The 15,541-nt window shown below is 37.0% G+C and overlaps 3 protein-coding genes across 3 annotated transcripts; all 3 read right to left on the bottom strand.

Annotated features, from left to right (window-relative positions):
• Positions 1-3,467: 3,467 nt before the first annotated feature.
• Positions 3,468-6,213, bottom strand: LOC145813687 (uncharacterized). Its single transcript, XM_082909486.1, has 4 exons — positions 5,804-6,213; positions 5,127-5,712; positions 3,730-3,851; positions 3,468-3,539 (listed from the first exon to the last, which is right to left on the bottom strand). Exons 1-4 carry the CDS (start codon positions 6,161-6,163, stop codon positions 3,468-3,470), a joined length of 1,140 nt encoding a protein of 379 aa, XP_082765612.1. The 5' UTR covers positions 6,164-6,213.
• Positions 6,214-6,286: 73 nt separating this feature from the next.
• LOC145819553 (serine/threonine-protein phosphatase 7 long form homolog) lies at positions 6,287-7,459 on the bottom strand. The gene is made up of 3 exons (XM_082913524.1): positions 7,384-7,459; positions 6,609-7,274; positions 6,287-6,529 (listed from the first exon to the last, which is right to left on the bottom strand). The coding sequence occupies exons 1-3, from the start codon at positions 7,453-7,455 to the stop codon at positions 6,302-6,304; spliced, it is 966 nt and encodes a 321-aa protein (XP_082769650.1). The 5' UTR covers positions 7,456-7,459; the 3' UTR covers positions 6,287-6,301.
• Positions 7,460-8,118: 659 nt separating this feature from the next.
• On the bottom strand, positions 8,119-11,839 carry LOC145819556 (uncharacterized). Its single transcript, XM_082913525.1, has 3 exons — positions 9,946-11,839; positions 8,790-9,820; positions 8,119-8,689 (listed from the first exon to the last, which is right to left on the bottom strand). Exons 1-3 carry the CDS (start codon positions 11,128-11,130, stop codon positions 8,248-8,250), a joined length of 2,658 nt encoding a protein of 885 aa, XP_082769651.1. The 5' UTR covers positions 11,131-11,839; the 3' UTR covers positions 8,119-8,247.
• Positions 11,840-15,541: the final 3,702 nt, after the last annotated feature.

Genomic DNA, 15,541 nt, shown 5'->3' on the forward strand with positions numbered 1-15,541 from the left:
TTGCAAATGTAATAGTTTTCAGTTACGTAGGTAGTACAGACATAATTCTCCCACAAAAATACATTATGGACACCATGAACTGAACACACATTACATACATCCTGGACACTCTTAACTGAACACACAATACATAAACATAACAGTTAGATAGAGAAACACCTAATTCATGACCTAATATTGCATATTAATAGCCGTAACATTTGACAGACACAATACATAAACATAAACTTAAACATAAACATAACATAACATAACAGTTATACTTACTCTAACACAGACATTACATATTAATGGAAGTTGTTATATTGCCGAAGTGTAGACATTAACACCTAATTCGCGCTTAAATCGGCAGGTGGCTCAGAATCTGAACAATCCGAAAGCTCAGCGTCAGAGACAAGTTCAGGATCCTCCATGATAGCCTTGATAGCCGCAACATTTGGTTCTGTTTTGTTCTTCTGGGCATCCTTCTTAAGTATGAGTAGCTGCATATCGCGGGCCAATCTACGACCCATTTGAGAAATCTCACGTTCTAGTGTTTGACATAGTCGATCAACATTATCAGGATCTTCCTTTTGGATCTCAACAGAACGTGCTTTTGGCACCTTCAGTCCTCTTTCCCGACATAATCTTTCGTTTTGCACTCGCTCTATAAATAGTGCGGGCCACTTAAGAAGTCTAGCCTTTGCATAACCATATCCTGTTTGATTTTCTGATGGATCCTCCACCAAACCACATGGATCTCGATAGTACTTGGGCATGACGAAATGTCGCTTCCCAAACCTATCATGATAAGCACAAGAGGCATCCAAGAAAGGAAATGGTGTTTCATCTTCAGCATCGCCACTTCCCCTTCCCCCTCCTCGTCGTGAACTTTCACCCCTTTGCAAGTTCCTACCACCTCTGCGACCCCCACTCCCTCCTATGAACCATGTAGCCATGCTAATTTTTTAAAACAAATGAATAATAATTTCGTAGGGCGAAATGAGTTGTAAGGTTGTGTCTTCACCTTGAGTTGTAAGGTTGTGTCTTCACCTTTACTCGTTTATATAGTTGATTATGAACGGATAAATGAGAATCCCACATATATGCATGCTGACTGTAAGGTAAATCAGTAGATTCACTGTTGCCATGTGACTTTCTAAATTGAGAATCCCACATATATCAATACGAGATGAGTTATCACTGTAACAAAAAAGTCGAGCAAAAAATGGAGAAAACCAAAGCATGTGGACCAAGTCACATCACTTCACAATCCATCTGCATATACGAACAAAATAAGGGCATGGTGACTGTAAGGTAATTCAGTGAATTCACTGTTGCCATGTGACTTTCTAAGTTGAGAATCCCACATATATCAATAATAGATGAGTTGTCACTGTAATAAAAAAAATCGAGCAACAAATCGAGGAAACCAAAGCCTGTGCACCAATTCACATGACAAAGACCATCCATCTGCATATAAGGACAAAATAAAGGCATGCTGTTGTTAACAGATGACAAAGAATCTCACATATATCAATAACAGATGCGTTGTAATAAAAAAAATCGAGCAAAAAATCGAGAAAACCAAAGACTCTGCACCAAGTCACATGACTTCACAATCCATCTGCATATACAGACAAAATAAAGGCAGGCTGACAATAAGGTAAATCAATGAATTCACTGTTGCCATGTGACTTTCTGAGTTGAGAATCCCACATATGTAAATAAGAGATGAGTTGTGACTGTAATAAACAAATCAATAAAACCGAAGACTGTGCACCAGGTCACATGACTTCACAATCTATCTGCATATACTGACAAGTCTCTCCACGATTTGACTACTCAATGTGTGAAAAAATGAAGGTCATGAAGCTTACGACCCGCTATTTGTATTTCATTGAAAAGTATGACTATTTGAATTGTTCTTGTCATTTGGGAAGCTATTCACCGACCTACCTGTTATGTTTTATGTGTTGTTGAAGGCGGTAGTTCGATTCACCGAGTTTAGTTTTTTGTCAACCCCTCATTCATTACCGGAGTCATAATTTTTACTGGACTTTCAATAATTGTAAGGTGACTCTTTCTTCTTTCCTGATGGAGATTGAAATTCGTTGTAATTTCATCCCTATTTCAGCAGCCCCAGTTAAGGGAACCTTTTCTCCGAGTTGCCTGATCTATTTTATGTGTTTTAAGTATTCACATAATTGAACATACATTAATCCATTAATTAATCCAGAACATTCATGAACAAATTGCAATTCAATAAAGAAAGTCATGAACTCATAAATGTGTACTTATAAATGTAGGTATTTCATAAACTTCAGGTGCATAACAAAAATACTTGAAATACATCCGTACGTTACACCAACAACAACGTTGTCTTACACTCCAGGAACGAACATATGAAAGATAACGGTGTTTGATTTCTTATTCATCATCTGACATGTAGTAGTCAGAGAGATATTTTTCATTGTTGAAGACATTATTTCGCTCAACCATTGTCAAATCTCTGTTGCTTGCTTCTGCCATTTCAGTGGCTAGCTGAAGCATGAAATGTCGACATCTCCGCATCAACATCCTGTTGTTCTCCTTCTTAATTCTGCTAACTGCTTTTTCATAGTCACTCACATTTCGTCTAGCCATGGTCAATGAACGACGATGAGGTACCGGTGCCCCAAAGTTACGTAGATCATTATACAATCATTCTTGCTCCGTTACCCTGAACGCCCATTCTGCTCGGATACCAGCATAATAATCCTTCGGACTTGAGTACTTTTCGCTCTTGTAGTCATACATAAATGGAGGTAGCAGCCACACTTTCGGATTTCTTTGCTGGCGTGAACTTCCTGCACCTCTTGAAGACATTGTTAATAAAATTAAAAATAATAATAATAATAGTAATTGTATATCTATTACTATTGTTATGCCTTCAACAAACATCATACTGGGGTATTTATAGACATGATAGTGGTGCTAGGGCACTATGGAATAAGTGATACACGTGATATTATTTGATGTTATTCATTTCATGTAATTTTGATTACCCGTGACTTTGTGTACCTGTGATGTAGTCACGGATGTGGTTGTAAGATAAAATAATAATTGTAGGCTATAGAATCACAATGCTATCCCTTCATATTCGAGCAGTGCGTTGTCAAATAAAACAAAATGCAGTGAGTTGTCACATCGGCACATGAAACTATTTTGTCATGCTTACTTTTGTAATACAATAAGTACTCACTTGGAATTGACGATTTCAGTACGTATAAGTGTTTTCGAGAAATTATAAATCAAATCGAAAAATGAAATTTTCTTTGTATTCAAGTAATATTGTTCATAAACTATCATTGTTTTTCTCACCAACATAACAAAATGGTCACCTGCTAGGTAAACACGATTGGAACGTTGGTGCCTATATTTTATCTTATTTTCAGTTAATGAACTTCACAGTCATCCGATTTTTATTGTCATTACACAATCGTCCATCATATTTTTTTACCAACATAATAGCATTTCTGCTTCTTTTCACAGTCATAATAATGTGACTTAGATGAATTCTGAAATGTGCGGAAAAAACAAAGCATGTAAGTTGCACTGCAGAAGTCACATGCATCACGTAATGTCAAGAAACAAGTCACAACGTATACAAGCATGGCAAAGTAAGAAAGTCACATGCATTACTGCATCACTGCATAAAGTGACATGCAGCATTGCATCACTGCACAAAGTCACATGCCTCCTACGTACTGTGCCCATTGCAATTATGCACAAAGTCACAGGCATCGCTGCATCTGCGGCACAATAGCCGATGCTACAGGCCGTTGATTCGTTCATGACTGCACAAAGTCGAGTCCTGACAGCCGTATCCACTGGATAAGGTCAGTGGCATGCATGTGATCGAACAGGAAATTGCATACACACAGGTACCATGTGTGTATATGGTATAAATATCGTAGCATACCACAACAAAAGTTTTACAGCTATTTCTACCGATATGATCATGACATATACGGTGGTTGATCTATATTCAGCAATGGGTCGCTATTGGGTTGCAGATGGAGATGAATTTCAATACCCATTAAATCCAAATTTGCGTTACTCACGTGCCACCGTCAATACCATGAGAGCTGAGTGGGAATTTCGCAAAACTCGAGCAAACGTTCTCGTTGAGCTATGCCGTGAAGTTAATCTTAAATTTCCTCGCCGGTTAGCCATGCGTATGCCAACTGACACTCCACAGTTGTTGCAAAGGGCATTGCATCGTATCCGCGACGAGGTTAATCGCATGACACAACGTTTGCAGAGGTCTGAACTAATGAAGACCGCAAATGAGCGTGCCGAAGATGGGTTAATGGATGATGCACACCAGTACTACGCCTGGAGCATGGATGTTATGTATGAATCTGATATTGAGATGTCAGATGATGATGATAATGAATGAAATTGTTTGGATGAACGCCCAGGGCATTTCTGTAATGCATGCAATTTGTAATGCTTATCCATGACTTATCAATAAAACGAGATATTTCAATTATTTTTAGCCTTCAACGAACATTTTTTTTATAGCTTCTTTACACATTTTGTTCAAACCAAACGCGTTTGTAATTTATGTTCTCCTAAATTACGGATAATGAGAGAGGGGTAGAGATGTGAAACAGATTTGTGTGATTCATCAATATAAATAAGAATAAAAAATTGTGAAATGATAATTGCGAATAAATAAGTATGACACTTACATCAGCTGTACAAGTTTGACACATACAAACAAAAAAAAAAAAAAAAAAAAAACCTATATAGTCCATATCGCAACCGCTAATGCCCTAACCTGCCCCCAGTCCCACAACCCCGACCGTGGATCTCCCTCCTCGGTCTCCTACGGTAGACTCTCTGAATATCTGGCACTCTCTCCCCTGCATGCTGCCCTCCACTGACTGCCTGCGGAGCCTGTGAGTGTGAGTGTGACCCCCCCTCTCCTGCATCTGATGCCCTTGATCCTGCCTGTGCCTGTAGATCATATACTGCTGTGAGCTGTGAAACTCCCACTCCCTCGTCTGGTGCAACTGTATCACGATCTGCAGCTCGACCACGACCTCTGCCTCTGCCCGTACCCCGACCTCGGCCGCGACGTCCCCCACGACCATAACCTCTCCCTCGGGCTCTGGGGGGGGGCTCAATATGGCCCTCATCATCAATGTGTGAGATGTCAGTGAGAACTGCATCATGTGTACTCCTGGGCGCGGTCGAAGTAGTCCCCATAAAAGCAGGTGATAACTGGGTGGGTGGGGTAGCAACATCATGCACGAACGGGGGGGCGGTCGAAGTACTCCCCAGAAAAGTAGGATGTAACTGGGTGGGTGGGGTAATAACATCATGTATGAAGCGGGGCGGTGACCAATCAGGGTCAGGGTCAGCATGCTGGGTAAGATGTACGTGTGGGGAATATGGAGAAATGTATGGGGTATCATGTGGTGGGGTGCCTGAAGTCGAAGGACCTGCTGTGGCTGGCGCTGAACTGGAAGGCACTGACGTGGACGGGACTGATGTGTCTGGAGCAGCTGCTGCAGTGTGTACACCGTAGTCCCCAAAATGCAGACGATCTACCCGATGGGCATGCTGGATCCCCTCGTACAATAACTCTCTGATCTCTACAAGGGCCTGCAGACCAAGCTGTCCATCACGTCTGAAAATAGCATCCTCAGCCAAGTGATATGACCTCCCAGCTCGAACCACCTGTCAAAAAAATAGATATATTAGGCTATAGTTGACTGAAAATAATCAATTATGATATTAACAATTATCGGAGATATAGTACGCTACTCACCAATGACTCGAGAGAAGGCCCAACTCCCTGATATCCGTCCTCGGACAGGTGGCTCGGATTACCGACAAGTAGGTGTGTATGTCGCCGATACCACAACATGTAAGGGTCGGGAGAGGGGAGGACCCCATCGCTCCAGTCAGCCTGTACAATAGTGTCGCGACGGGCATCCCACAACTGTATGTATCGCATATGATGCTGACTCCAGTCAGTGCTGCCTCGGCCACGTCTATCCGTCGCATGCAACCGCCACTCGGTGTCACATCGATCCGGCACGGGCTGGACCCGACCAAACTGTCGGAGGACACGATCAGGGAGATGCCACTCAACCACGTCATAACAAATGAGTGGTACTCTCGCCATCCATATATCCTCACCTAGGCGGCAGTAGTCTGGGAGCGTGTGCAGGACATCAGCATAAGGCTGCCAGATAAACTACAATAACGACAAGTCTATTAAAAATCGGTCATAAACGTATACAGTCCATATGACAATTAAAATTTAGGTATATAAATTTGATACCTCGCCGTCTATCATCCGGTCAAGCTGGTCTCTATACACGACCACTACGTGGGTCGATACGACCTCGTGGCTCATGTCAACCCTCCATCGGCTACCTCGAGGTCCGGCCGGCATCTGCATGTCTCCCTGCCCGATGGGAACCTCACCAGGAGCAACTACTTGCCGCCTAGCCGGGGCAATGCGAATCAATCTCTCCCACGCCCAAATCTGCAATAGTTTGAACGCAATTACAATACTGATATATGCCATACAATATGAATTGACATGTAATAAAATTCTTACTAACCTGTAGCAAGACAAGGGGTCCTCCGATCTGAGTCACACCCACCTGAGTGGCTCGACATAACATCCTATACAAGCATGCCAAAGCCGCGGCGCCCCAGCTGTACTGGCCGATGACGTCAATGTCTCTCAACAGTGGCAAATACATCAGCTTGAGCAGGTTCTGTGACTTATCAGGGAGAAGTACCCCCCCAATAAGCCACAGAATATATGCTCGCGCATGCTGCTGTACTAACTCATCTGCAGCATCATCTGGAAAATCGCCCTGAAAATGCTCCGACAGCCACCTCACCCTCACTCTACCTGCCTGTAAGTCTGCAGGTGTAGGTGCTACTCCCAATAGCTCAGCACATAGCGCTATCCACTGCTCCGTCGTCAATGATGGGTCAAGTCCAGTAACTGCTCGCCCATCAATCCGTAGACCGTATAGGACAGATACGTCCTGCAATGTGACGGTGGCCTCACCGGTCGGGAAATGAAATGTATGAGTCTCTGTGCGCCATCTCTCGACGAGAGCAGTAATGAGTGGGTGGTCCAGTCTGATATGGCCTATACGATATACACCATAGAATCCCGCGCGTAGTAGACACTGCAAGACTCTATGGTGCAATGGACGATCCCACAGGCCGGAATCTCCCCGTCGGCATGCCACCACGGTGCGTGACTGGTCCTGCATAACAGAATGAGTATTTTAAATTATAGCATTATCAAGGAAATGAAAAACAAAATGCAGTGTATTTTCATTGTACGCGTAAAGTCCAACAAACGTTATTGCATACCGGGTCCTCCCATATACTGTCAGCCCGATGTGGATGACTCAAAAGGGGGACCTCATCAGGTAGATGTGCCATGAAGCCTGTACAGTTGAAAAACAAATACATTTTCACAAACTGTATTGGTGAGCATGTAATTTAACTATATCAATTAAGCTGAAATTATTATGTACATGACGACTTGAAAAATAAATGTGGTCGATTATTTTAAAAGTATAAATTTGTGTGCCATTAACTAAAATCAAAAGTTTGCATATTATGTGCCCATTAAATATGATAAACAATTCAACATAACCTATCGTTATCTATGCTTCAGACTAATATAAAAATCTTTTACAAAGTCATTTTACGATATCAGTTACATAAGCTTAATAATGACCAATAACATGTGGATAGTTTTTGTATGTCAATATTTACAAACAAAATGGAATGATCAATTTTTTTTTTCAAAACTTCATTATTGATTTTGGCATATTTGACATAACGTCATTATTGATTTTCACATATTTGACAAAATTCGTTACATTTATGGCATATTCGACAACTTCATTATTGATTTTGTAATTTTTGTTTTGCAATAAAATAAAAAATTTGTAAATTACGTACATGTAATTCACAAAATTCTGTAATAAACATTTTCAATGAAGTAGAGAATAAAAACTATGATAGTTGTAAATTTCGTCAAGCAAATAAAACAATTACAATATATAAAGAATTAAACAACAGAAATGATATATTACAAATAAAAAATGTTCTATTACATGTATGGCCCCGTTTACAAATAATGAATTACAAAAGAAAATAAAATGATCTATTACAAATAAAGAATTACAAAAAGATCTATTACAATATGTAAGTATTACATAGTCTTCATCGACCAAGTCGCGCCGGACATGTTCGCCTGTCATGACCTGTCTGCTGGCACTCACTGCAACGAGCGGTCAAACGCCTATCTGATATGTCCATCTCATTCGGAATACGAGACATAGATGCACGACCCCGTTTCACTTGTCGCAGACGCAGTACATTAGGCATTAAAGTCCACTGCGGATCAGCCCAATAATCTTGATGCGGTATTGGATTGAATTTAGTTTCCCAAACTCTAATGTATACAGGAAGCCTATATACTGGATCAACGTACTGGAATGGATTGTCACCGCATTCAGACATTACAGCGAGCATATGAGAACATGGATAGTGTCGTATCTCATATTTCCCACAACTGCACGTGGGTTGATTCATCCGCACAATTTGTGTATTGCGACCTCGTCCATGGCGAAAAGATGTTTGCACCTCAAACACGCGGCGTGGCCTATAAAAAAATTATAGTAGAAACTAATGAAGTTCATGTTTTTAGGTGTAGTTAAATTGACAACATAATAACAATAATTTAATTTATATTACAAACTAACCTGTCATATGATATCAACTTGAAAGTATTTGCCCTTGCGATGCCATCCTCAATAGTTTTTTGCATCTGTCTAGGGTATTGGAACTCATTTCGTACATCTAGTTCAGCTTGGGCTCCCATCTCGTCAAAATATTTTACAAGCCGCCGAAATGTAAATTCTACCATAGCTGAGATAGGTAAGTTCCTTGCACCTTTCAAGACGCTATTGAAGCACTCTGCATCATTGCTAGTCAATACCCCCCAGCGATGCCCACCGTCATACGAAAGGGCCCACTCCTCAGGATTCATCTTGTAAACCCAAGTGATGTCTTCTTGGTCGATAGCCTGTATTTGTTGTAAGTAACCATTACACTTTCGTCGTTGATGAGCACTTCCTGCTTTCCATAGAAGTTGTTTCAGCTCCTTATTTCTGAACGTAGTGTTAAAGTTACTACAAACATGTCGAAGGCAGTGCCGATGATATCCAACAAATTGGAGCGAGGGATTCAACCAATGCCGCCTCACAGCAGCTAAAATACTCTCAGCTCGATCGGATATCAAAGTCACTCCCTGTCGGTCCATGACAATATGTTCCTTGATATTTGAAATGAAGAACGACCAAGACTCCAAACTCTCCTTGTCGACAACAGCAAATGCAAGCGGTAGTAGTTTGCCATTGGCGGTGACAATCGTTGCTACAAGCAACACACCAGTGTATTTCCCGTATAAGAATGTACCATCTATGGTTATAACAGGCCTACAATGTCTGAATCCATCGATGACGGGTTTGAAAGACCAAAAAACAAAGTGGAAAACGGGCATAATGGTTGTATTTCCGGTATATCTATGCTTCCATTGCACGATGGTACCAGGATTAGATGTTTGTAATGCATACATGAATTTAGGCAACATCATATATGATTCATCCCAATCTCCGAATACCATTCGAATTGCCTTTGCCCTTGCATGCCACGCCTTCTTGTAATGTATAGTATAGTTCATGGATTTTTTTATGTCTTCGATGACATTCTTAATGGGCATATCAGGTTCGTTCTGCATACAACAATACCTATGAGTCAGATTATTTTGGTGTGAACACTTTAAAGACACAATTTTGGTGTGAACACTTTAAATGAACAATGTGTATATAAATGTAAACATTTATTTTGTATACTCACCGCAACTTGTCCCAAAAGATGAGAAGCAATGTAACTGGAGCTAATATTTGTGTGGTCCCTATTCGTTCGTGGGTATAAACAATGGTGAGGACCCCTATACTGCTTTATTTCAAAAAGCCCATGTCTCTTAGTAAGAGATGCACGCAACCACCATCTACAGTCGTGCTTGCAAGCACACACCCAAACGTCTCGCTTGGAGGTTACGACTTTGTACTCTCGATTATTTGTTGCATGGTACAATTTGACAGCATGTACGAGTTGCTTCTTATCAACGAAAACCATCCCTTTGTCCAACTCTGGATTTTCAGCATTCCAGATTCGGTTACGGGGAACGACATCGCGGTTACTAATGTCAAAATCACCACCCATGTGAATGTTTTCAAAGAAAGGGATTTCAGGTCTAGGTGGAATGGGGGCATTCTGAATATCAACGGGAGCGTCGACATCATCTTCTTCATCATCATCATCATCTGATCCGCCCAATAAATTTTCTTCATCACACATTTCATTCTCATCATTGTCTAGGGCGACATCAGGACCGTACATGTCACTATCAGCAAACTGCACAAAATTAACCGTTTCAGCCATATTACCAGCAACTTCAACTGGAGTCGTATGATGGCTATAGGTGGGCACATCTTGGGTGTTATTGTGAAATTCAGTCTCGTATCCACCATGTGAACTTGATTCTCCACCATGGCCATGAAATGTCTGTTGTGTGTAGCCAGCTGCATAACATTCATTTGATTCATACATAGGAGACTGAAATGCTGTCGTGTCAACCCCATGTGTCAGCAATGTAGTGAACGGATGCGATTCCATCTGTGTTACATTCGGAAGATTCTGTACAACCTCTTTCTGAATGTACACTTCCAAACAATTTGGTGGTTCGAAATTTCCACCGATACTTAAAACGGTGTTCAACGCCTCATCGTCATTTATCGGTAATATTTTGTATTTGCTGGTTGCTTGCCACTGGCGATAAGGATATCTACATTTGAAGATCAATCGGACTGTTTCCCCGTAACTTGCGACCTTGGACATAAACATCTCCTCCAAATTGCCAAGTGTGGTGCCAAGTTGCACCATATATATCCCTTTCGGCTCAGCATCATATGACACACCTTCATCGGGATCCCGAATTATGTTTCCCCCCCAGTAAAAGATAATTGGAACAGTTGCCATATACTTGCTTCAATGAAACAATAAATATTAAAATATCAACAATATACATATATTGAATTGTACTTGTAAAATAAACATTAAAATTTGCAGAAGCCACAAATAAAAGCAACCCTCTAATTTTTTATCAATTTATATTTTCCAGGGTTGAAGGAACTGTAGAGGTGAAACATTAATTCAATTTCTATTTTGTCAACTATATATTTGTGTCTCAACTTGATTATTACTTTTTATTCAATAATCTTGTTCACTTATTTTTATTCGTATAACAGAACAGCTGAGATTTCATCTATACGTGGAGTTACATATTGTGTCTCATTTACTTCGTATGTGAAGACTCTTATCTTTTCAACGTGAATGTTCTTTGTTGTCATTGCTCTATTGTCTTCATCTAAAAAACACATAACAAGAAGTATACATGTTGTCTTAATTCTTTCGAATTAGTGGCGAAAAATAAAATAGGTTGACAGATATTTAGTAGAGGGTGACGCGATTGATTTGGACAATATAAAATACAGGGTGCAAACATTGAGAGAGATTTTTTTAACCTGGTGATGTAATTGTTCAGATTTATGGAAAATATAAGTTAATTTGATTTGCTCCAACTTGTGCCATTACGGACCTTAATGACAAAGTTATTTCCTATGTGAACTAGTAACCCTCGTCCATTTTGTAGAGGGCATAGAGGCTTTCTTATAAAATTAAAACAACAAACTGATTTTGGATCATTTTGGATTGTTCTGAAAAGTAAGAAAAACATTAAATTTATTTACTCCTTTTTTTTCTTACACATACAAAAACAACAAAATTATTACAGAGATAATTTATAATGGCCAAAAATTAGAGATAATTAAATTGAAGTTGGTGGTTAAATGTATGGACTACATTTTGGACAGTTATCCATGTGAATCTATCGGGCCATCCGTACCAATTATTTGGTATTACAAAATACATGCTTACCCATCAACGTGCCAATTTTTTTTTTTCCCTTCTTACGTACGAAATTGCTACGGACTATTAATTAAAATAATTTATTACTCTTTTCATGCATATATGTCTGCACACCTCTATGGACAGAATAATTATGATATTTGCTTCCGCCAACCCCTAATTTTGTAAATCTATTTAAGTGGCCTTCGGTAATCTTAGGATTACTGGCCGGTCATACCTATAGTAGCGAGTTTGGGTCGTGATAGAGTGGTATCAGAGCACGAGTTGATTATTTGAAGTGTTTCCATGTTGGATCATTTTGGATCGTTCTGAAAAGTAAGAAAACTTGATTTTGGATCATTTTGGATCGTTCTGAAAAGTAAGAAAAAAATTAAATTTATTTACTCCTTTTTTTTCTTACACATACAAAAACAAAAAAATAATTACAGATAATTCAATTGAAGTTGGTGGTTAAATGTATGGACTACATTTTGGATAGTTATCCATGTGAATCTATCGGGCCATCCGTACCAATTATTTGGTATTACAAAACACATGCTTACCCATCAAAGTGCCAATTTTTTTTTTTTTCCCTTCTTACGTACGAAATTGCTATGGACTATTAATTAAAATAATTTATTACTCTTTTCATGCATATATTGTAACTACTCTAAAATAGCAGCCAAAGTAGATTTTCATTTTCAATGGTAGTGGACAATCACAAAGTGAAAAAGACGATAAGTCAGTTCGTTCAATACCCGTTTCAAAAACTTTCTCAAATTTTCTTCAGTTTTATCATAAAATTTTAATTTGTACTAGAATACTATTATATGTATTACAAATTCAGCTCATTAAATGTTTTAATCATATTTTGGCTGCTTGACCCCAAATATGACCCCAAATATAGTAAAATAAACCAAACGAAATTAAACCAATTTTTTTTTTTTAAATCAAATACAGTCAAATTTAAATATTTTCAGAAACCAATAAAAATATTTCTTTTCAATAAAATAGAGTCAAAATTAAATATTTTGATAAACCAATAAAAATATTTCTTTTTAATAAAATAGAGTCAAAATTAAATATTTTGAGAAACCAATAAAAATATTTCTTTTTAATAAAATATAGTCAAAATTAAATATATGAATTTCGGATTTTTTAATCGCAATTCTTAATTAAAAAAAATTACTTTTAAAACCCTAATTTCCTTTTAATTCCTCTTCACAAGAAAAAAAAAACAATTTCCAATTCAACAAATGTACGTTGGTTTATTCAATATTCAAAATATAGACATTTTCATTCACAAACATAATTTAAAAATTCTAATTCCTGATTTGAAATTTAAAAATATAAACATTCAAAATATTCAAATTTATTCAATATTCAAAATATTTTTCTTTTGGGTCCAATGCCAGTGGTGCAATACATAGTAATTAATGGGTGGACATTGGAGATTCTTCTTTCTACTAATAAACCCACTTCGCAAAAGTATGAAACAAAGAACTAGCTTGTTGGTCAAGAGTCTTTTTATAGCTATTTTAGCCCAAACATGACATGCCAAACGAAACCTAAGATTCACAAAAATTAAATTTAGAAGGCATAACACTATTTACATACATCCTAAAATTATATATATTACAGCTAAATTAGCTAATTGCCCAATAGAAATCCAGTCTATGATTTTGCATAATGATGAGTAGCTCTTTCACTTGTTCATGAATTCCCTTCATTTGACTTGATTATGATTGTGTTTGAATCATAACTTTGAACACAGATTAAAACTAAAATAAAATAAGAAAAAAAAAAAGAAAAGAAAAGAAAATAAAATAAAAGAAAATAGAAGAACAAATTAGATTTTATTTTACTCACATTTTTCTTTCTCTTAATTCAAACTCAGTTTTAAGAGATTGATTGACTTGACAAATGAGACACTTTCTTAATCAAAGTTGTATTAGATTTATCATTGCAGAATTGATTGTAAAAAGAGAAAAAAATACTCTCTTTTTTTCTTTTTTTTCGGCTGAAGGTTAGATTTGATTTCAAGTTTTTGGTACACCTATTAAAAGACTTGTGAATTAAGTTAATGTGGTCATTTAATGTTGTACCCGAGCCTTTGATTTACCAAGAGAAATAAATAAATTCACCTCATTTTCTTTTTGTCAAGATAAAGAAACATAATCTTAGGGTGTTGTCATTTACTGCATTCCAACAAAAAAATCAAGATTGAGATCTGAGTCGATTTTTTGATATGAGTCGATTTTTTGACAAAAAGGGTTTGTTTGGATATGAGTCGATTTTTTGACTATTTAATTTGGGGCTAAAAAATGTCGTTAGTGATATGTTTTTTTGACTTTTATGAGAGAAAAAATAAAATATTTATGATTTAGATATAACATTTTGTCTTATATGAATAAAATAACTTATTTTATCTTATATGACTATTTCTTTGACTTGAAACCTTGAAATTTGTTTATGTTCATTTTATTTTTTATTTTATTTTTGGGTAGCCCTATTAATATTTTGGTTTTGTTGTAACGGTCCATGAAATTTTGGGATGATCAAATTATATTAAATCTAGCATTTAGTGAATCTTATCACGTTTTCAAGAGATGAGGATATGTAAAATATTTTGATCCTCCATGTAATTCTCTCTGCCTTAAATTAATCAGAGTATACATATGTGACAAAACTTTCCTATTTTTTTTTTTAAAATTTTAATTTAATTTGTTTTTTGGGGTAGGTCATCCATATGTGATCCTAACACATTCAAAACCCAATAAACAAAACCCCTAAATAGTCCCAAAGAAACATGAATCCTTTGTCTCTTGGGTATCACAATGCAGGTCTCGAGTCTTGACCTCTACAATTTCTCCCAAATTAATGACATTTACATGCTTTGATTTCTATTTTAACTATCTTCATTTGTATAGGAGAATGTAAAACATAAATAGAAATAAATATGATGAAACTTAGATATTTTTGTACATAGACAAAAATGTTCTCACATTTGAAATAATGAAATTAACTAATTTATAAAAAAAAACATAACAAAATAAAATGATAGTATCCTCTTGAATAAAAAAACAAAAAACATTAATATTTCATTATAAATAAAATATAAATTTATAAATCATATAAATAATATTACTTTCTTTATTTGGAAGCTCATTTAACTTGAAACAATTCTTTGAAATAGATTATTGAATTTCACTTACAATTAGATTTTAATCTATTAATTTTATAATATTAGAACCAAAAAAAATAAAATCCATTGATGCTATAATATTACAAAAAAAATAAAGCATTTCAATTTATTCCAAAAAATAAAAAACCAAATAAATAAAAATACTTTATTTACAAATTATATAATGACAGTATATGTTTCAAATTAAAAATACTTTATTTTGATAAACCAATAAAAATTTCAGAAAAATTCAAAAACTAACCATGATTCCAAAAAATTCAATTTCATTTCAAAACCCTA

Source organism: Camellia sinensis, chromosome 2 (genome assembly GCF_055761805.1).
Source record: "Camellia sinensis isolate YWXY chromosome 2, ASM5576180v1, whole genome shotgun sequence".
Lineage (NCBI taxonomy): Eukaryota > Viridiplantae > Streptophyta > Magnoliopsida > Ericales > Theaceae > Camellia > Camellia sinensis.

What these genes read in the sequence shown, in the direction of transcription:
- LOC145813687 (XM_082909486.1), bottom strand. Translation starts at nt 6,163, where the DNA reads ATGGCGAGAGTACCACTCATTTGTTATGACGTGGTTGAGTGGCATCTC. An exon ending in CCCCAGAGCCCGAGGGAGAG is followed by an intron (nt 3,852 to 5,126) that starts GTTATGGTCGTG and finishes GACCTTATCCAG; the next exon opens with TGGATACGGCTGTCAGGACT. An exon ending in GCATAATTGCAATGGGCACA is followed by an intron (nt 3,540 to 3,729) that starts GTACGTAGGAGG and finishes CGCACATTTCAG; the next exon opens with AATTCATCTAAGTCACATTA.
- LOC145819553 (XM_082913524.1), bottom strand. Translation starts at nt 7,455, where the DNA reads ATGGCACATCTACCTGATGAGGTCCCCCTTTTGAGTCATCCACATCGG. An exon ending in ACAGTATATGGGAGGACCCG is followed by an intron (nt 7,275 to 7,383) that starts GTATGCAATAAC and finishes TCTGTTATGCAG; the next exon opens with GACCAGTCACGCACCGTGGT. An exon ending in GACCCCTTGTCTTGCTACAG is followed by an intron (nt 6,530 to 6,608) that starts GTTAGTAAGAAT and finishes AAACTATTGCAG; the next exon opens with ATTTGGGCGTGGGAGAGATT.
- LOC145819556 (XM_082913525.1), bottom strand. Translation starts at nt 11,130, where the DNA reads ATGGCAACTGTTCCAATTATCTTTTACTGGGGGGGAAACATAATTCGG. An exon ending in ATCTTTTGGGACAAGTTGCG is followed by an intron (nt 9,821 to 9,945) that starts GTGAGTATACAA and finishes TGTTGTATGCAG; the next exon opens with AACGAACCTGATATGCCCAT. An exon ending in AAGTTGATATCATATGACAG is followed by an intron (nt 8,690 to 8,789) that starts GTTAGTTTGTAA and finishes ATTTTTTTATAG; the next exon opens with GCCACGCCGCGTGTTTGAGG.